A 21,019-nucleotide genomic window follows, 5' to 3' on the forward strand; every position below is an offset into this window, starting at 1 on the left:
ACTGAGCTGAAGATAAATCACATGGTCAGTATCATTCTTAAGCAAGAAGAGGGCACTTCTGGGCGTTTTTAAAAAAAGCCTGTGTCTGCTTCTACCACGTGACTGGATCTTTTTATATGGGATGGTTTCAATTGTAGCAGTCAAGGGCTTCATGAGGTGCAGTTACACAAGGACGTGAGCAAAAAAAAACCTGAAAAACCCAAAGAAAAATGAACAAGCTTAAAGGAGCTACTTGGTTCTCTGATTAGTCAAGTTCAGCTACGGGTCCTTACACTAACCAGAGATTCTTTGAAAGAGGAAAACCAAAATTTTCAAAGAACTAATTTTCTGTATTTGACTTCATACTTTAGTAGCAACTGCTGATTTTTACTCTGGAGACTTTTAGAGAGCACATGATATCATTACACAACACCGTTTTGATGACCATGTCTTTCCAGATGAATTTTATTCTCTTATGGTCTGTCTGAAAGGTACGGGTGCCTGTGTGTGTATTCATGTGTGTGTGCACATGCACACACACACACGTATTTTATTGAGCTTAGGATAAATGTGTGTGAGTCTGTGTCTGTGTGACTAGGCATGCATTTGTATGCATGTGTGTTACATCCACTTCACTTTCCCCGTTTTGGTTTACAGGACCTCTGGTGGATGATCAGTCCGTCTGGAAGAAACGTACGCCCACAAATATCACATGGAACTAGCTGGGCTTGGGCACTGGTCCAGGCAGCCTCATTTAAAGCATGAAGATCATAGAAACCTTTGGCTGGAAAATTAGAAAAAGAGAGTATCAGCTTTCATTCTGGAGACCCACATTCAACTCTTTATGGAAAATATTTTCAGGAAATACCTGTTGACTGAGCCTTTCAGTTTAACCAAACCATATTGCTTTTGCAAATGAAAAAGAAAAGAAAGAAGCAAAAGAGTAAAAAATATATTAAAAAGACTCTGTTTTTTGTCCCAGGGGTTGAATTAAATTAACTTCAAACTGAATCATTTTGTATTGTATGAGAGTACAGAGAAAACATCATGCTGTGTGTTATGATCTGCATTCTCAGCTAATTATTAACATCTTTGCATACATACTATTACCAGCAAATTCACTTTTTGGCTTTATTTCAAGCTCTGTTTAACGAGCATGTGTTATCTGACCATGGCAATGGGTGGGAGCGTATCATACTTGAGAATATGCTCTTTGTACTGCTCTGGACAAGGGGCCCAATTTTCTTCCTGTTGGAGTCTATGTAAGTTATACTAAAAAGTGGAGTAAATCTTAGACAAGCCTAAAACCTTACGGACAAAACCTACAGTACCTTTAAGCCACAGCTTCCTGTGAGGTCACTGCACTAATGAATCCATTGTCATCTAAACACTAATCCAGCCTAACCCTCAGTTATTTTCCAGTGCAGGAAGAATGGCTGCTCTGAAAACTCAGGAGCATTCTTCAAACACCCAGATGTATTTTCAAGATTTAATTTGGGTCAAAAAAACCAAAACTTGTTTACTTTCATCTTGAAATGGACTTTCCTTCTGAAATGGATTTTCACACAGTGTTGTTTCAAACTGATTTGCAAAAAAGGCCAGGCAGGTTGCTTAATACCTGGAATTAGATCGTAAGGGTTTTCATTTGAAGTGCATGCAGAAAAAAATCCCCATGGCTCAAATTGAAAATGTATTTGCTTCACCCTTCTTATTTGGTGTGACAATATAGAAAAAGATTGGGGTTTTTTTCTTTGAACTGTTAGCAGAGGACACTTTTTAAAAGAAAAGGATTTGTGCATTTAAAAATATTCCATGGTTTCTGTCATTGGCACATGATAGAGCTCTTCATTAAAGGCCCATACAATTTTAATATAATTCATATCCAATGGTTCACATAACCACAATAAGCCTTAGATCTCTTAATATGCCTGTTCCTAATGTTCTTTTTGTTAGAAGAGCTACCAAGTAGTGTTTCTTTTCTTGGCTGAGACAAGTATCCCCTTTGCTTGCAGGAAATGAATGTGTATTTTCTGTACTTTGGAAAGTTTATGGAATATTAAAAAAAAAAAAAAGGAGAGGGAGAAAGAGAGATGACTTTCTCCTTGCAGGCATGTGTTAGGCATTCCACAAACAAAACACTGTGTAATGAGGGCAGTGGTTGTCTTCCTGTGACACTTGAGTTTTCAGAAAAAGATTTATGTAAGTTATAAAAAGTTTTATGTAAGCAGTTAATATTTCTGAGCTTTTTTTGAACATTGTCTATTTCATTCAACAACAGGGGTAATCCCTCCCCCCTGAGCTGAGAAACTGTGAGACAAGCAGTACATGCATGTGGTCTCAAGGTCAGTTACAGCATTTACCACATGATCAAGGGTAAGTATTACAGAAAAAGAACAACACTGAGATTATTTTCTCAAGGCCAGGAGTATGAGGCAGCTGCAGGGGGAACAACAATTTTAGCTCAAGCTACAGAACCGATCAGGCTTGCATCAGCAGGCATCTAGGGACAGATGCTGGAAGCAGGTCAGTATCCCCAGAGGAACTGTGGGCACACAACACTTCACAGGAGATGTGAGGCGCCTGATATGACTCATTGGGTAAATGAGACAATTTTCTGATTCATATCTGGGAGCCTTCTGCTAGATTGTTTTCTCAAAGAGTGGTTGTCTTTCTCCTTCCACTCCTTCAAAATAAGAATAGTGTACTTCAAAATAACCTGATTTGTCCTTTTGCATCCTCTTCTTTCACATGGAATTCTCATTTTCCCCATCTGTTTTACCATACAATGTGTAATAATTAAAAAGTGCTTAACATCTAAAAAAGCAAATACAATGAAGATGTCTTTTGAACCCATCTTTTACTGCAGATTCAACTACGCCACTTGGCATCTATTAACCAAGTTCCAATTTGATATTATTTGAACTTTGATTATTATTTTGAACATCTGGTTAGTGTTCTCAGTGATCCTGCTCTCTCCTACATGTCTTCTGAGGATATATTTCTTTGTACTGCTGTAAACTGATATAGTTTATGACTCTTTCACAAGTGAGTTGTAGGAGACTTTGTCTACTTTTCCAGACATTAGGGGAAGCTGAAGGAAATTGTGGGGAATATAAAAAAAAAGTCTGTGTGAATTAAATGCCTGTGAGGAAGTGGTCCAAACTTGGCCCAAAGTAGCTCAGACCAGCTGGCAGAGCCAGGAAAAGCATCCAGCAGGAAAGGTGAAATAACTTTATGTGAGAATAGGGAAGTCCTGGGAACAGCTTCCAGGTGAAGCATGGATAGGAATTCCTTTTCATCCTACAGTTAACATACAACCCTGGGATACATATGGCAGCCCATCTCTGTGGGTGCTGGGAATCATCAGTGTTTGTTGATCTGAAGAAGTGGAATCTTAGAACCCACAGCACAAACATGTAAAACTGGCACAAAGAAAGTGTTTACTTTATACTACATATATTTTTTTCTCCACTGTGTTTATATTACACTGTCTCACAATGAAAGCTTCTCAGACTTGTAAATAAAAAGGGATCAATAACATCTATGGGATGTTGACCATAGAAGAATCTGGCTGAAGTATCTCCACCTATGTTGCCTGAGGGTATTTTATTTTAATGATTCTGCGTCATGTCTGCATGTTATTTTTGTATGTTTTTGCTTGTTTTAAGACATGCCTGTCTACAGTGTTAGAAGGAGTCAAAAGGTAGTGATGTATTTGTGAAGTAGATTGGTAATCTATTTGTGTTTTGATTCAGGACATACTGACACATAGAGGGGACTGTCCCAGAAGGCATGTTCCAAAGATAATGACCACTCTTACTTCTATGGATGGATGCTTCACAGAAGGAAAGCTTAAAACAACCTCTTGAAAGTAAACTGGAGAATGAAGTACTTGTAAACTGTTTACCTATTGCTTTAAAATATGTTTTGTTTTTTTTTATTCCTCCCACTTTTTTGCTCATCCCTCTTAATTTGGTCTGTAGCTTACCTTGCACGGTTCTGACTTCAGGCTTTTTGGGCTCTGGCCTTCTCAAGTGCTTGGGGAGGTTGTCATTCTCCTGGTACCATTTTTTCAGGCATTGTGGCTCATGTATACTAATAGATTTTGTTCCATACTCACGGCCACATATGTAGCAAATCACTGTTGGTGGCTGTCTTTTCACTTTTGCCTGCAAATAACAATGGTGAAGAAGAAGAAATATTGTTCTCAATATTAATTTTGAATCAGAATGACTTTGTATGAAAGCAATCATGTAGATAAGGACCTTGATATCTGTGAAATCCTTGTAACTGTTTCTTTCAGTCTGGTTTTGCTTGGATTCAGTCCTGAAGCTTGTAAGAGATGTTGCCTCATTAACTGGGCACCTGGAACAGGCAGGTTTGTTCTACAGATGATGAGCTGAAAGTTCATGTGTGTGACTAATCAATACTTAGCTGTGTTAAGTTTCATCTCCTTTATTTTCATACCTTTGAATTCAAGAAAATGCTAAGTCTTCACATGCAGAAACAACTCCTCTGCTTCATTAGGTTGCAATGCAGCGTCCACCTTAAATGGTTGAAGCCATTTTTTACTTTCCAAGCAGAAGTAAAATGGAAAACAGCAACAAAAGCTTCCTCAGCTGAACTATTGATGTCTCGTGCAGTAACAGAAAGGCTCCATCTTCCATCAGAACACAGCTCAAAGCGCTGTGTCCAGCCTTACTATCTCTTTTAAGGTGGAGAGTGAGGGCAGCTGTCCCAAGAGGTGATGGTGGCTCCTTACCCCACTTTTGCCACAGGTCAGTTAGCTGGTGGAATTCTTGGCCTTCAAAGACTAAAACCAATCCAAGATATTTCAGGATGAGGGGCAAAATAGGAACTACTGTTTGTTTTTCCCAAAGGCCTTAGTGTGAACTTTGCCAGTGACTGCAGCAAGGGCAGAACTGGACTCTAAGCAACTAATTGTTTCCACACTGAAGATCTACTTTGTTCTCAGACAAAAACAGCTCAACAACGGAAGAAAAAGATTCCTCAACCCCAAACCTCACAAATACATAATCTAAGGCTGAAAAATGTATAATTACTGTGGTATTGCAGACTATGGACTTGGCTGTGTCCTTAGGCGAGTCTTGGGCTAGGCGTGGTGTCAGTACCAGCCGTGCTCCAGGAAGTAGGACAAAAACATGCTGTAGAGAAGCACTTTGAGGCACACAGATGGGTCTCACAACCGCCAGCACTTCCTACACTTCTGACTGCAGAATACCAGTAAGAGATGAGCTATTCCCTGCCCTCCTCAAGTTAGACAGACAGCCACACCAGACCAAATACGGGAAACCTTTCTCACTCAAACAAGAGTGGTGGGGGTTTCATTTTTTCCTCTGCTGCTGTGTAAGACAAAGCATAACCTGTTCCAGTATTTATGACTCTTTCTGTCGGCCCATCAATGTGTTCAAGAAATTCTGGGCAGCTCTTCTCACATTTATGCTACAGTCTGAAAATGTCATTAGTGAACAATCTGCATAAGATTGCCTTCCTGTATCACACATGTAATCTCACTTACATGAAAGAAATACTACTCCATAAAGTGTAGTTTTGCTGGGAAAAGGTGGACTTTGGAAAATTCTCACAGTGTCTTGAAATATAACATCCAAAGACAGTCTCTCCAAGGACATTTTCATTCTCTTGACTTTCAAATGGAATTTCCTTGCTATCTTTGATAACACAGTATTTTATATAAGCATATTTTCTAAGAGATATAAAAATATAGCCTTCTCATATTTTTAGATGAATACAGCAACAGCTGTTTTAAGAACACCTTATAATTTTTCATTATCAAATTTCACCTACTTTTTTACTTCAAGTGGTGAGCTAGAACTTGTCTGATTTTGAAGTAAGACTCTGGGTCCAGATACAAAGTCTTCTGAAAACACTTTATGTTTATTTGTGGGTTCTGGAGACCTTTAGATAAGGAGACTATAATCTAAACTCCTGAGGTCAAAGAACTCTTTTCAGTATGCATGCCTGCTGTGCATATGGTTATACTATTTTAGAAATGGTTTCTTAAAAAAATGCTAGGTGTAAAATCACTGGGAACACACTTTCCCCACTAGTTTTCATTAGCTAGGTTCCTGCCATTAATTTAAATGGTTACTTATTGGCTGAAAACTAGGAAAGAGCAATTTGATTTACATTCGGTTTGTAGGGACTCTTTATTTACTAACAGAATAGGAAAAAGGAATCCTAGTACAAATGCAGAAATCTTTTCAATTAGGAATGTCTGTCTTTTGTAATTTCCACAATTAAAAACGGTACAGAAACAACAGCAGAAAGCAGAATTAATTAAAAGGAATCAGATCACTCTTAGGATAGAGTTATTTTTATTCCAGAAAAATACTGAGATTGACCCATCACCACACATACAATTATATACACCAGTTATTCTCTGCACACATGTTTAAAACCTGAAAGAGATTAGCCTAACAACTGGTAGTAACAGATTTTTCTTTTTTTAACTGTGGAATCCAAGATACGATAAGCTTTACTTGGAATTTCTACAGCTGATGATATTTACCCTTCATTTCTTTTTATTTTCAGTGTGCCTATCCAAAATATCACATCTGGAGGCCCGCAGTTTGAAACTAAACTATTTTTGGAAACACCAGAATTTTCCAACCCAAACTACTCACAGGCCAGTGGCTAGGCTGTCTGTTCACTGCTTTGTTTTTAACTTTCAAAAAGGGTTGTAGGGAAGGTCTGTTCCTGAGGATATGTGTTATTATAAAAATACCTACAAATACCTAACAGTGTAGTTAGGCTTTCCTCTGGTGTCTCAGTATTTTCTTTTTTACTCCAAGACTGCTAAGTATGTCTGCATGACTATGAATGAAGTTATTTAGCTCAGAGGGCTATGCAACTATGTATTTTCAATAGACCTGACATTACTTAAGGTTAGCCCCAGGCTGCTGTTATGGTGTTATATGAGGTCAAATCCTTCCATACTGCACAAAGCTTTTTATTTCTTCTTAAGTACACACAATAAGACTGACTTCCAAACTCCCCTACATAAATATTTATCACCTAGGACTGCACACACCTCTGCCTTTTCTTATTTGTTTAATTATCCATGTATTTTAATGGGAAAAGGGGAGGCATCCTGCCCTAGGATGGAGCTCTTGTCATCAACCTGAACTGCCCAAGGATTAGAGGCTCAGGAAAAGATTGGTACAAGCACTTAGCAGCAGCATTCTATTGTATGAAAGCAGTCGTTTCCACACATTCTTCTCTGCCAAGTAAAACGCATTTTGCATAAGGATCAGGGACAAGGTATAGCATGGTTCTCATGACTATCTGAAGCTGCACTTCCCAGCCTACCAAATCTTTGAAACAGACACAACAGCCCTCACGATAGGAACTATTCATATGCCTGTGTAGGAAATTTCCTTGAACAGCAAGGTAATTCTGGAAGATGATGCACATAATTAAAAATACTATTCCACTGCAAGCACTGAAATCTCCAATTTTGCTCCTGATGTGCTTTCTTTTTAAATTAAGTCAGTGTAATGAATATGGCATCTGTGTACAAGCAAAGGAAGGAAGCTCAGTCATTCCTAATGATAATACTTTCATTCAAACCACCCCTTCACTGTCCATTATCATCGAACTTTCTATATTTGCAATTTACTTGCCAGTATTCTAGGAGGGTGTTCAAAACCAAAAAAATGATGAGCAGAAAAAGCTCATCATTGACTTCCCACCTTTCTTAGAATTATTCTGCATCTGATGGAGTCTTCCCTTTACCAAGATGCTACATGGCTTTATTCTAGAGTAAAATACAACATCAAGCTTGTTTCTATACAAATTTTCAAGATTAACACTCTGTTAAAATGCATCACAATTCAGCAAAGGAAGATCAGTGAAACCTTTTTAGGTAGTTAACCAGATAAGAGGAAAACAGCAGATGGCAGCAGCATCTAATAGGCTTTTAAGATCAGCGTTATCTGTTGTCAAAACCCTCAAAACTCATAAACACATAGCAAGTTATTGACGCTCACTTATATGCATCACACATTTTTGTCTATGAAACAATAGAGCACAGGCTCTGTTTTACTGCAAGTCTGAGTTTCAGTAGCTCCAGACACCACTTCCATTGTTTGGAGTATCACAGCAGAATCCAAAGCAGAATTTCTGAGCTGATGTGACCCTTGAGAGTCTCTAAGCAAAGGCTGTTGTTTTACACAGCCAGACATGATTAACTCAGATATTTCATTGATTCTGAGAGTGAGGACAGGCACTGGAAGAGATAGTTTACAGAGGCTGTTCAATCTCCACCTCTAAAGGTGCAGAACTGAGAAAGAGTTTGTCAGTAATGATACTGGCCTAGTTGATGCCACATGCTAAATGGAAGAGAACTCCAGGGCATATAGGCAGAGGCATATAGGGAGAAGTGCTTGCAGTTGTAAAGTTAAAATGCCCTTTAATGTGGTGTACCACTAAATCAGTCAGAACTCTATTTTGAAAATGAGTAAAATCCAGCTTTTTAATTTAGGGCATCTTTCATTGCATAGATTTATTTGACAGTAGCATTACTTCTCTTAAATACACTTCTATAAGGGCTTGGTGGGTTTTTTTTTCAGTTATTCCTTTCCTCTGATGTTTTGTTGAATCAGGACTTTAAGCAAGTACTTAAATAATTCACTGTCACAGTGAGTATGTCTGTTAAATGAGACAGGGGCTTCCCCAAATGCTTTCCAAAGAGGACCAAAACAGTGACCATTTCACTCAACTGCTAGTGAAGCACTACTTTTTAACAGAATTAATAAGCAGCTGAGTAGCTGGTAAGATGAACAAAATTAAAACTATATGCTGGAAAAAGAGGAAGACTGTAGAGGAGACATAGACCTTGTCCCTGTTCATAGCTAATCTGCAGTTATTCCATAAGCTTAATGCTTTTCCACACCCTTCAATGTGTGGACCTTTCAAAATGTTCAACTGGAAATGAAGATCCTCTCACAGAGAATTTAAACCTATGGGAAAGTGGCTTCCTTTGACAACTTCTTATAATCTGCTTACAAGTCCTGAAGAACCCCCTTGGATCACAGCATATTTCTTTCAGTCTTCCCATCCCACCTCTGTGTCCAATGCATAACTCTGTACTAGAGAACAGCTCTAAAAATAATACAATAATAGACCTCAGAGAGGTAAAATCCATCATCCCTTCCTAAAAGTCATTGTTAATAATAAAGTCCCTCAATTACAAACTGCAATCTGTACAGCCTCATTAGTTCTGCTGCAACTGATGAACTGTAACTGCTTGGAAGTAAATGAGGAAACCTGTTGTTCACAGAGAAGGAAGAACAGATTTGAACAGATTTCATTTTGGCTCTGCAGAGCTCACAGAAGTAAAAAGTGGTAATAATGTTGTTGTTCAACAAGTCAGCAGATGTGAGTGAATTCACAAAGGGAGCAGATACGTTGTGCAAGAGGGTAACATTTTTTAGAGTCACTGTCAGTGCCAAACCACATTCTAAACTTTTTTTTTTTTTTGATGGCATTATAACTATAGAAAATTCCCCTCACCCTCTCTTTTTTAACCTACAGAATAATGTGTAATGGATTAAACTCTCTGCTTCACACCCTTGCCTTTCATTGAACAACCACCTTTAGAGCAATTACAGTTCTTTGGTAAAGAGCACAATGTAGTGCAAACAGCATTACTTTTCCTACAGCTATAAATGCAGCTGTGCAGCACTTTCAACTGCTTGTGGATTATGTAAAATTTGCTGATAAAAGACCTGAGGAGTGAACCTTAGTTTGCCAAAATCTATCAATTAGTGGCCTCATACAGCATAATAAAAAAAAGGTTCCTGATGTCTTTAGTCTCACGTGAGCTAGGGTAATGCTATTATCTTCATTTTATTCAGCAGCTGGTAAACTAACATGTTACATACTTTGACTTCTAAAGCATCTTTAGAAATGCTCTGCATAGCATTCCATTCCTTTGCTGACTGAGAGAGCTAAATCCCATTTTCAAAACTAATGTAGGCAATCAGGATTCCAACCCGCATTTGAAAAAAAAAAAGCCATTTAATTTGGACACTGAACCTAAATTTAGACATCTATCTTACAAAACTCCTGGCCAAAAGACAGCTTGTGCGGAAACAAATGCAGAAAAAATACCCCATTTTCCAAAACTCTGTGTAGCTTTTGGATAATGTGAATCAGCTTCTTTATTCTTGGATTCTGCATCAAATTCAGTGGAAAAAAATGTGCACTCTTATTTATTTTATTGTTGTTATACCCAGAGCTGCTGCCTTTGAACATGCAGTCCTCAGTAAACTCATGTTCCATGCCAAGGTTAAGAATAACAGTAAAATATGAAAATCATATTTTGAAGTGCTGGATGCTTACAGGACAATGAAATGTTGCATTTTGTGTTAACTAACTAAGAATACCTAATATATCCTAAAATATATAACACCCAAACGTTGCCTAAGCTGGTCAATAGAATCTCCTAGGGAACTACATCAAGCAATGGTCCCTCTTGAGGATATAACTCTTAAAGATCAATAGAGAACCCAACTACTCTCATTCAAAAGGAAAATAAAAATAAATATGAAATATGAAGAAGTAATTTCCTTTATTCCCTTCCCAGTATTTCCCTTTTCTTTATCCTCTATTTAGCAGAGAAACATTTGCATGGAGTTAAAGGGTTCTTCTGAAAAAAAAGTGATTTTAAATTTGATGGGAAGCCAGTCTGCCCTGGAGTGCCAAGCATCAAGATGCATCCACACCCTTTCACACAGCACATGCTTAGCAATTTACCTGGTCTGATACACCTGGTGCAGCCCTCCTCATTCCTTGATGGGCCTTAGATGGATCACCACTTGCTGAGCCAGTTCCAGATCTCGGTCCATTACCAGATTTATGTGCAGTAGAGTCTGGTAGCCTCACACCTCGTTTGCTACCTCCTTTGCAACACCTTTCATGCACAGGGAGACGGTCAGGAAAAAAGGTTCGGCCACAGTTTCGACAGGGCACAAACTGGGCTTGAGCACTGTAATAAGCTGCCTCATTTTCATCTGCAAGTGTATAGGAACCACCAGCAGGGACCTCAGGTTTCCTGGGCTCTGGCCTTCTAAGGTGCCTTGGTAGCTGATTGTTCTCAATATGCCACTTCTTTAGGCACTTAGGTTCATGTATAGAAATAGACATTGATCCAAATTCTCTGCCACAGATATAGCACACCTTGAAGGGAGGTCTTCTAGGGAAGGGTGTTCGAGACATGTCTGAAGAATCTGGCGGCTGTGATACTATTGCAATGCCTGGTCACCTTTTCTGGGATCCAGCTTCTAGATGTACTACTTCGGGAAAAATCCTGGGAAGATCTGGCACATTAGATGGTGAAACCTGCTCTAAAGGGAAGGTGTTAGAGATACTAGGGGCTTCTTCAGCACTTGATAGAATACTCCAAGTTTTGTTCACATTCTTTTCCTTGACATTTGTTTCCATGAAGGGTATAACATTTCAGGAAACTTCTCTCTCTCCTACACACAAAGGGCTTGAGAAAGTCTGTTATTAAGAATGATTCTGTATCTTCTTAATCCATTTTCATGAGCCAAAATATATTAGGGAGTTCAAAGCTGGAACACTGAACCTAATGGCTGTTACAGCAGATAAAGCAGGTTTCTGTGTGTTTTCCTTCTGTCTTTTGTTCTTACACAACCCTGAAACAAATGAAATTAGTACAAATTAATAAATGTGCTCTCTCTAGCTAAGGTTACCAACCATCAGTTTATCACAAGGAATAATTAAACTTACTAACCTGTTATATTTTTAAATAGCAGATAAATAACATCAAATATATTCTTACCCATAATTATCAGCTGAAAGTGTAAATATAAAATTCTGGTCCCGGAGGATGTAAAATCATGAAGGACATGACAGAAGATGGGTTTGCACAAACTGAAGCTGGAAATGCAAGTGCTCTGGAGTATAATCAATATGCTTTATTTTCATTTACTGATAGAACTGGTATTTCTGGCAGTCTTCAGTTTATAATCTTTTTCTGTTGATACTTAAATAAAATATCCCTGTCTCCAGAGACATAAGACAAAGCCCCTTAGTGGAGAGATGTCAATGTCCAATCTACAAAGGGACAGTCAGAAAGGAAAGTGTTCCCAGTCTATTGGTTGAAGGACATTTTTAGGCCCCTCTACTCAGCACTTGTGGTGTCTCAAACTCTCTGACCAGTCTTGATTCTCCCAGTATAGGAGTGTTATTAATGAAATGGAGCAGGTTTATTAATAAGGCTTACTGAGGTGCTTTGGGAGATGAAGCACACGCTGGATGAGAGAGTAAGTGCACTGCATTTATTTAGTCTCCAGATGGTACTAAATATGTTTCATTTTTCATTGTCCAGTCTATCCCTTTGTGCTTTATCCCTTATATGTTCATTTCTTACAATATTTTGTGCTGGTCTGCCAAGGATCACAAAATACAATTCAGACCATACACATGAACAGCAGAGGCTACTGTTTTAATTGCAAGGAAAAATAAAAAAAACCAAAAATGTGCCAGGTTTGTGTGCAAACCTAGCACATTGCATAGATAGGTAACTGCCAAGGACAATCTACTTTATCTGTAATAGAAGAAACATCTGGCTAAAGTCATCTCACTCTTACTAAATATTCCAGACTTTATCTCACCTTCCAAACTTGTAGGGGGTTCCTAACACACAAATATATCCACATTGGCTGTCTTTGTGTCTTGGTTCACTTCCTCTGCTGCAACCATCCAAACTGGATCTGCTTTTTACTGCTTTTTTGTCGTGTCACCATTGAAGATGCTGTTCCCACTTAACAGCCTTTTTACCCTTATCTGTCCCACCTCTGAACCCATGGGCTGATTTTTACTATACCCAAAGGCAATGACATGGTTTTGTCATTACCTCTGAGATGACAAACTTAAACTTTGTCCGTGACATTCAGAAGCACTGAGCTCATTCTTGTCTCTTACAAATATTCTGGGGGATATCTTAAGTACAGGGGCAACAGTGAAAAAACAAGTTGTCACCAGGTTTATGTGAGTAGTCATCCTTTTGCCAGGCACACAAAAATGTTTAGATTGCTGCATTGACACTGCTTCCTTAAATACTCACAAAGCTGCATATTTCTGGGACACTTGGGATACTTTCTTATTTTAAAAAAAATTCTTGTGAAGCTCGTATTTATTCGTAGGTAAACTGGAAAATGTGAAGACCATCAGAGCCAATCTGTGATTTGTACTGGAACAAATCTCTGTGAGAAAGCATGTTGTAGTTAGCTGTTAAAAATAAAATTCTTGAGGGCCATTATACTTTGCGCATTCAAAATTAACACCTCATCCAAAATTGTATTAGATAACTGCAGTCTGCTGAAAAATAGGGTAAAGTATGTGGCTGTAGTATCCTCTCATGTCTGAAGCTATCAGGTGTATCAGGTGCATATAATGTACACTGACAGTTACACAAAATTATAGCACTGGAATTTTTAGTTCAGATACCAAAATAATAGGCTCTGCAGTATGTGAAATTAAATGTGCAAACTAGTATTTAGGCTACTGTACTGCAAGGCTGTTTCAAAGACTGGGAGAGTTTCCAAGGAGAGTGGCCTGTTGTATGAATCCAAGTTGGGAAGTAGCCAAGCTCTTTAGGAGGATGAAGGGAATGGAGAGCCAGGGAAACATTAAAGGGTCATAATGGCAGGGGAGATAAGGGTTATTGGCGGGTCACAGGAAGGGAGCATCAGAAAGTTCAGTAACATTTCAGGGAACTTCTGAACTTCGCAAGGTCCTATTTATGTCCTATTTATTGATTTATGTCAGAATGAAACTTTCTCATACCTGAGAGGACTCTTAAAGCAACAGTGAACACAGAACTGCCTGCCATATGAAGAATGTTAGGTGACTAAATCTGTTGCCATTAGGAATGAATCAGTCAATAAAAGATGCCATAAACAATCTATTAACAATATAACCTATTGTTGGATTTCCAAGCTTGCTATTGTAAATACTTCATAAGAGAATTATGCTTCCTTGTGGGGATTACACCATTTGGTCTACATTTATTCCTGCCAAGTTGACTGTTATTATTTGGAAACTTCCTATAAATTCAGTGTGAAATGAAAAGGCGTATGAGCAGTTCAAATCTTCTCTCAAGCTCAGTGGTAAAGATGTGGAAGTAAATCAGGACTGGGATTTAACAATTCAAAACATAAAACTTTCTTATGTTTTTCTTTTTAAAATGTTGCAACATATTTTAATAAAGTGGAAAGGTACAGTTGATCATTGTGTATAGCTATGGGAAAACATTTCTCTCCTCTGCAAGTTCCACTGAGGACAATATTTAAAAACAATTTCATGAACTGCAGCAACAGGTCACTTACAACTAGTGGAGAAGTTCAATTTAATTAAAAGCAAGTGAAATACTATGGCTAGTTTAGAACCAGGCTAAGAGCTTCAGTCTAACCAAAATAGAATAGAATGACGAGAGCACAAATAGCTCAGTACATCTATCATCTTCTTGTCCTGAAGTGGGAACTGGAACTCTTGCACACAGTTTTTAAGCTTGACCTAATCAATTGCAACAATAACATTATTGCAACAACAGCAACAATAGCATTATTAACCCTGCCAGAAATTGCAACAATAGCGTTATTAACAATGCTTCACTTGTGCTGCCTTCTCTTAGCTGCCGCGTGTGAGTCAACCTACAGAAGTGGAAACTTCTTCCCTGAAACAGCCTTCTTTACATCTTGTTTCATGTCAGTGCTAGAACTTGGAAGCAAAGTTGACACATACGTTTCCTATTTCCTGCATGCAGCCCATTTCTGAAGAGCGACCCTCTCTGTTTTTCATCTCTCTTGATTCTCTCATGTAAACAATTCCTCAAAAACCATTATAAGGTCATTTTATAAGCCTGGATTCCTTGACTGAATTGAACAAAACATACTAGTGTTAGCTGGGGGATTAAACTGGCTGTTTCCAATGAATCCTCAACACTACTGCTTTTCACTTAGCTAGAATTCCACACGGAGACCTCCCAGCTATAAAAAACCCCAGAGTCTACCTTATGGATGAACACATTGCATGAAGCCTCCTACTGCCAGGATATAACCATGCTTATTCAATGGACAAGATACAGAAACAGCTGTGAGAATCTGGGGAATATGTTTTTGTACAGTTTATGGATGCTGACTGGTATCACAGGCTTTCCATGTGTAGTTGTGTCAGGCTGTAAACTCTGTTTAATCTATATGGCTGGTTCAGTGTCACTGTTCTAATCTGCAAGCACAGAAAGATAAATCCTTGCACCAAATAAACACAGAGCTAAAACAAAGGTCACAGAGCTTTCAAGCTTACATGTCAAGAAAACCCCAAGAACCTCTTAGACATGTTTGACTCCATCTAAAAGCAGAGACAATTTCAAAAAAATTCCCCTTGGACGTGCCTGGCTTCATCTAAAAGCAGAGACAATTTTCAGGGAAGACCATAAACAAGCAAAATAAGTAGTGGGAACCAATTCCTTTGCTATTTTTAGAAAAAATGTTTGATAAAGCTGAGACGGATTTATATGGAATACTTGCTTCAGGTGACAGTGGCTTAAATCCAGGAGGCTCTTTTGAGAGGTCATCTATAACTGTAGAGTGCTTACACAATCAAGACTCCTGTAACAGAGTTATGGGAGTGTCTGCATGGGTTGATCTGCTTGAGGGAGAGGATGAAAGGCCACAGACACACATTAAATGAAGAGGAAAACATATGGCTCCAAAATGGTGGCAAATACAAAAGCCTGGCAGAAGCTCAGCAACAGATCAGGTTGTCAGTGCCAAAAAAAGAATAGACTAATTTTAGCTTGGAGAAAGGAACTGGTTAATTTGTCATTTCAGATTCAAGAACTCTTGGATTTGTGAACCCTCATTTATACAAAACCTCACTTCACTCTGAGTTTTCCCTTTCTTCAATACTACACTCAGTGTTGTATACTTATTCTGCCTGTTCACCCTGCAGTGCTTGGAGCCATAAGCTTTCTGTTTGTGACACCACGTTGTTATGTGGGTCCTTTAATAAGGGTGATTTATGTACATTGGATTAAATTCACAATTATTCTAAAAGAAAATATTTTACTTTTAATACCTAACTTCACTGTTATATAAATTGGAAATGTCTTGAATAGATTTAAATTAGAAGCAACAAGCAAAATCTTCTTGTACTGTAAGGACACCCAGAGATCCTTGTTTTTCAGTCTGGGCTGGACTGTGTAAACAGACAAAGGAGAAAACTCAGTATAAAAGGACATAAGATATAGAAAGAGAGAGATGAAATAAGTGATCTGCCAAGAATAACACAGTAGGTCTGAAAAAGAAGGAAACTAAATTAAGATTTTCTAGCACCCCAATACTAAATTAGTCTGGTCACAGGATTTTCTAAGGCTGATCCCTAACTTTACCGTCAAGATAAAGGTAAGTCTTTTTTCTCCACTTTCCTGGGTTCTCATTACATTTACATGTAAAAGAGGTGTCAGAAAGGACCAAACTGACATCCTCTGTTGAGTCCCAGAAAACCTTGCTTCAGGCTCTTTCCAAATAAAATGTTTTCTATGAGGCTTCCCATTATTCTTCAAGGGAAAGCAAATGAAATTAAATCAACATCTTAAGCTTTATTTTTTCTTGTGCTAAATGTTTTGTATTGCTCAATTATAAATCGTTTTAGAAATCCATTAACACAAAAGTGCTCAAACATAAGCTGGACAAAAATATTGGACAATTTGTAGTATCTTACTGTTGGATCTGTTTTTCATTGAAAGATAAAAGGAAAAAACATTCTTATGTGTCCAACAATATTTTTAGCAAATTAACCACATATTAAAAACCTCACATTTTTCCAGCTCAGCACTACATTCTCTCCACAGTTTATGGCTGAAGGAGTCTCCCTTCATTAGTCCTAGAGACTAATAATTTCCTTCAGTCATCTGAAAAGAATAATATATTATTTTATTGAACTTAAATAAATATCACTGAGATGTAGGAAATCCAAAGTTTACTAGTCAGGATGCTTCATCTTGTCACAGTGGAGCATGATCCTTGTTTTTATGCATCCTCCTCTCTCAAGAAACTACTTGCAAGCTCCAAACATACAAATATTGGCATATACCTCACTTCTGTCAGCTTCAAGACTTTGTTAGTCTGTAACAAAGTATCTAGTATCTAGTATCACAGTAGCCTGGCCTAAATGCCTTAGCAGTAATGCACCCTCAGAAGTGTGGAGCTTGCTCCAGCAGAGGATCAGGTGCACATACACCTATTTCCCCATGTGACCTGCAGCCCAGAGGGTGGTGGTTATGCCGTTGTTTAAAGTGGATGCAGCCAGACAGGAGGACAGGACAAGAACACTCAAAACCAAGTATGTCAAGTTAAAAAGCCATTGTTTGCAAACAGGCTAGAACCATCTGGGAATTTTCTAGTGAACATTTTTCCCACTGTTTAAAGTGTTGGTTAGACAAAACTGGAAGTCTCCTCAAAGACGTACGTACCTGTATGAATTGCACAAGAGAGAAATCGTGTGTGTCTCTGAGCCTGTGTCTGTGTGTGTGTGCAAAGGTCCATTACAATATAAGACAAAGAAAATACATAACCCAGAGGTGTCTATACAATACTTATATAGAACTCCTTAAGGTGTTCTTTGTAATGAGACAATCAACCTAGTTAAAGCTTTTTGTAATTTTCCTCTGACCAATGAAATGACCATGTGATTCTTTGTATCTGATTATCTTCCTACCTAAAACTTTATGGGTCAATGAAAAAGTCCCTGACATGAACAGCAGCCCGTGTATACTTGGCATTTAAGAAGACCCTATACATAATTATGCAGTAATTACATTTATGTTACTTAATCAGCTCTATCTGATTTAATTTTATGACTGTGTTACCAGAGAAAGCTGGAGACTGGTTCTAGAAACCCAGTAATTCTTTCATGTTACTATGTCCTATGCCTAGACATATGAAATAATTCCTTTGATTTGACTGAAATCCTAACATTATATGAAGAAATTATGATTGCTACTAGTTAAAATACATGGGAAAAAATGAAACATTTTTACTGAAAAAAATGTAACTTTTCACACTTTTAAAATTCAAAAACTTTTAAAATTCAAAATCCAGTAACACCATTTTCTCACATCTCAGACATCCTTTCTGCTCTAGAAAGAATGTTCTTGGGTTTTGTATCTTACTTAGTGATGCTTTACAACTTAGCAGGGTAAAGATTACCTGTTTTACTCACCATTATTTAACACACTCATGTCATATTCTAAAGGAATACTATTACTGCCTCCATACTTTTTCTTGTGCAAAAATCAGCAGATATATTCCCTTTCTGGGTGACATTGGGGATATTTACAGATCACATTCTTAATCATCTTCAGTTACTAGTATGTATCTGTGAAATTTACCCTGCAAATCCTAGATGGCATATCAGATATGCACCAAATAATGAACAGATTGGGTACGTTAACCCCGCCCACAGCACGCAGGTATGAGAGCAAGTGGACATTGAAGCAAGTATGCTTACACAGCTCAAAGTCAGCTACCTGTACTTTCTTGCTCCAGTACCTTTGTTCAGCATTTCCATTCCTGGAACTCATATGTGCAGAACCAGTTTTTTCCTAGTGATTTTGATGATGACTATGCAATTATTTCAAGAAAGAAGCTCATCCTTAGGGAAAAAAAATAGGTGGATGGATAAATGCATATTCAGTTATGGGTCTGAAACAAAAAGAATAGAAGCCAAGAATGTCAGCTTGAACAAACTGACACAAGTCAGCGGAAATCTGAAGAAGGATGACACTGCACATGTGCTGAGAGCCTGTCACTGCAAGTGTAAAGTGATTCAGTGATGGAAAGACACTTTTCTCAATAAGCTGCAGTAACACTGTTACATTATACAGGATAAAGTAATCCAAAGGGGTAAATGTTCTTTTTTTTTACAGTGTAAATCAGTCTTAATAATCTTAGAATACAGTGCATCTGCTAATAAATTATTCAATAACTAAGGTTTTTGGTACTTTTGTTATGAACAGGATACTCAGATAGATAATCTGATTACCATGGAAATTACTAAACTCAGCAAGAAAGACCAGCTATTAAAATACGGAAATTAAACAGCGTTAGCAGAGAGCCACAATACCAAAAGACAAACCAAGGGAATCTAGAATAGCAGATGAAGTGGAAAATGTCTAGAAAAGCAAAACTCTGGATATTCCAATTATTTTGTGAAATGTTGGAAAACCTAACAAGACATTATTAAATACTCATTATTGTATTTTGCACTAATAATACAGCACATCCTAATACTTTGCAGAACACTCATGATGTAGTGACACAAAAAAAGGCTGCCCACTAAATCTGTCATACAAAGAAACATGTTAGGAGGGCTATCAAAACATTCACCACATCCAGGATTTTGAGAGCTCTTGTTCGTAAAAAATCTTAAAAGCAACATTTTTCTACATTAGTGTTTTTCTCCTCCAGATTAAATCAACAGTAATTTACAACTAGTGTGAGAGGACATGATGGATAAAGGTCATCAAGTTTTACCTGGTACCCCTGGGTCCTGGTGGTTCTGTAATTGTCATGTTTAATGATCTTTTTCTCATCTTGTTTTTGAAGCATTGGTCCATATTGCCCTTTTTTCTGTCTTATAATTCTTTAGTGAATAGGATTAAATTCCATGTACCAACAGAAATACATATGAAATATAAGCCTGAAATATCCCCAGATAATGTGGCTTAAATGAAGAGACATGTCTGAGCTCCTTACTGTGTAACCATAATTTCACCTGTTTATAAACCAGTGCATTCTGTTATAGACCAATATCTGATGGAGTTCAGTAGACAGAAAAGTAAATTTTAGTAAAATACATATATTTGTAATGAAGGAAATGGTATTAGTTTGTAACTTAAGCAATCAGTTGCTTAAGCAGACAGTACCTTAAGAATAAATTTTGTAGTAAGCTTTAAGATAAACACTTGGACAGCAAAGTTTTCTGTTTCTGTTGTGCTTTCCAAACAAAACAAAGCAAAATAAAATGGCTTTTTAGTAAACCTTTCCATTATTGTTATGTATCACATGTTTTCCAGGAACAGAATGGAAAGAGATAATTTCTGTTATACAGGACAATCAGTAATTATGTGCCAGGTAGGTAGGGCTGTCTTTCACAGCGAGTAACATTTCTAGCTTTCAATGTCCACATTGTTGGCCATGAGTGCTGCAGCTGTATTCTCCTGTCCCTTGAAAGACAGACATAAATGAACTCAGTCCACTCCCCTAGAAGAGTGGAGAACCAAGAAGTCAGAACATCTGGCCTGGAAAATGCTCATGCACCCTTTTTGCCAAGCCAGGCAAGCCTCTGCGGAAACAAATTCCAGAGAACAAATGCATTATCATCACAGTAAGCACTAAAACGCATGAATTTATTACCAGCTAGCTGGTCTAAGGGTAGAAAGTCACACAAATCTTTGTTGATTGATCTTTCTACTTATTTATAACTGGGCCCCTGACCTCTGCAGGAATCCGGCCATCTGGTACTCAGGGCAAGCACTGTTTTAGCTGGATGAGGACAGGACATGGGGCTGCATTATTTAAACCTTGGCTGACTGAAGCTCAGGCCAAGCACGCTGTCAGTACCATCTTCACGGGGAAATCAGGTGCAAACTAGCAGAACTGGGTTATGAGCGCAGAGGATCCCGTGCCTGTTGGCCAGGCAGAAAAGTGGCTTGGACTTCGGGAGAGAAGGAAAAGCACGGTTCCGCCTCACCCAACCACTTCTCCACCGCCCTGTTCACAGGCTTATTCAGATCCAAGGCTCGTGAGACCAGCATCTAATTTTTCATGTCCTCCTAAACATCTGTTACCTCCGCTTGGATCAAAATTCCCTCATGTCCCCACGGGCTGGGTTTCTGTGCCGTTGCCCTGTGGCTCAGTGTGCCCGTTTCGGAGGGAAGGAGGGAAGGCGCTCACGGGCCCCGGTC

General features: G+C 38.2%; 1 protein-coding gene across 1 annotated transcript; it reads right to left on the minus strand.

Moving 5' to 3' along the window:
* Nucleotides 1-420: 420 nt before the first annotated feature.
* Nucleotides 421-21,018, minus strand: LOC104690500 (zinc finger protein 474). Its single transcript, XM_019286871.3, has 4 exons — nt 20,903-21,018; nt 10,780-11,681; nt 3,968-4,148; nt 421-763 (listed from the first exon to the last, which is right to left on the minus strand). Exons 2-4 carry the CDS (start codon nt 11,239-11,241, stop codon nt 612-614), a joined length of 795 nt encoding a protein of 264 aa, XP_019142416.1. The 5' UTR covers nt 11,242-11,681; nt 20,903-21,018; the 3' UTR covers nt 421-611.
* Between the last annotated feature and the right edge of the window lies 1 nt (nt 21,019).

The sequence above is a fragment of the Corvus cornix genome, chromosome Z (assembly GCF_000738735.6).
Source record: "Corvus cornix cornix isolate S_Up_H32 chromosome Z, ASM73873v5, whole genome shotgun sequence".
Lineage (NCBI taxonomy): Eukaryota > Metazoa > Chordata > Aves > Passeriformes > Corvidae > Corvus > Corvus cornix.

Excerpts from the sequence above, each read along its gene's own strand:
- LOC104690500 (XM_019286871.3), bottom strand. The coding sequence starts at position 11,241 with ATGTCTCGAACACCCTTCCCTAGAAGACCTCCCTTCAAGGTGTGCTAT. Across the intron at positions 4,149-10,779 it reads CACCAGGTGTATCAGACCAG|GCAAAAGTGAAAAGACAGCC; the intron begins GTAAATTGCTAA and ends TGTTATTTGCAG. Across the intron at positions 764-3,967 it reads TGAAGTCAGAACCGTGCAAG|CCAAAGGTTTCTATGATCTT; the intron begins GTAAGCTACAGA and ends CTAATTTTCCAG.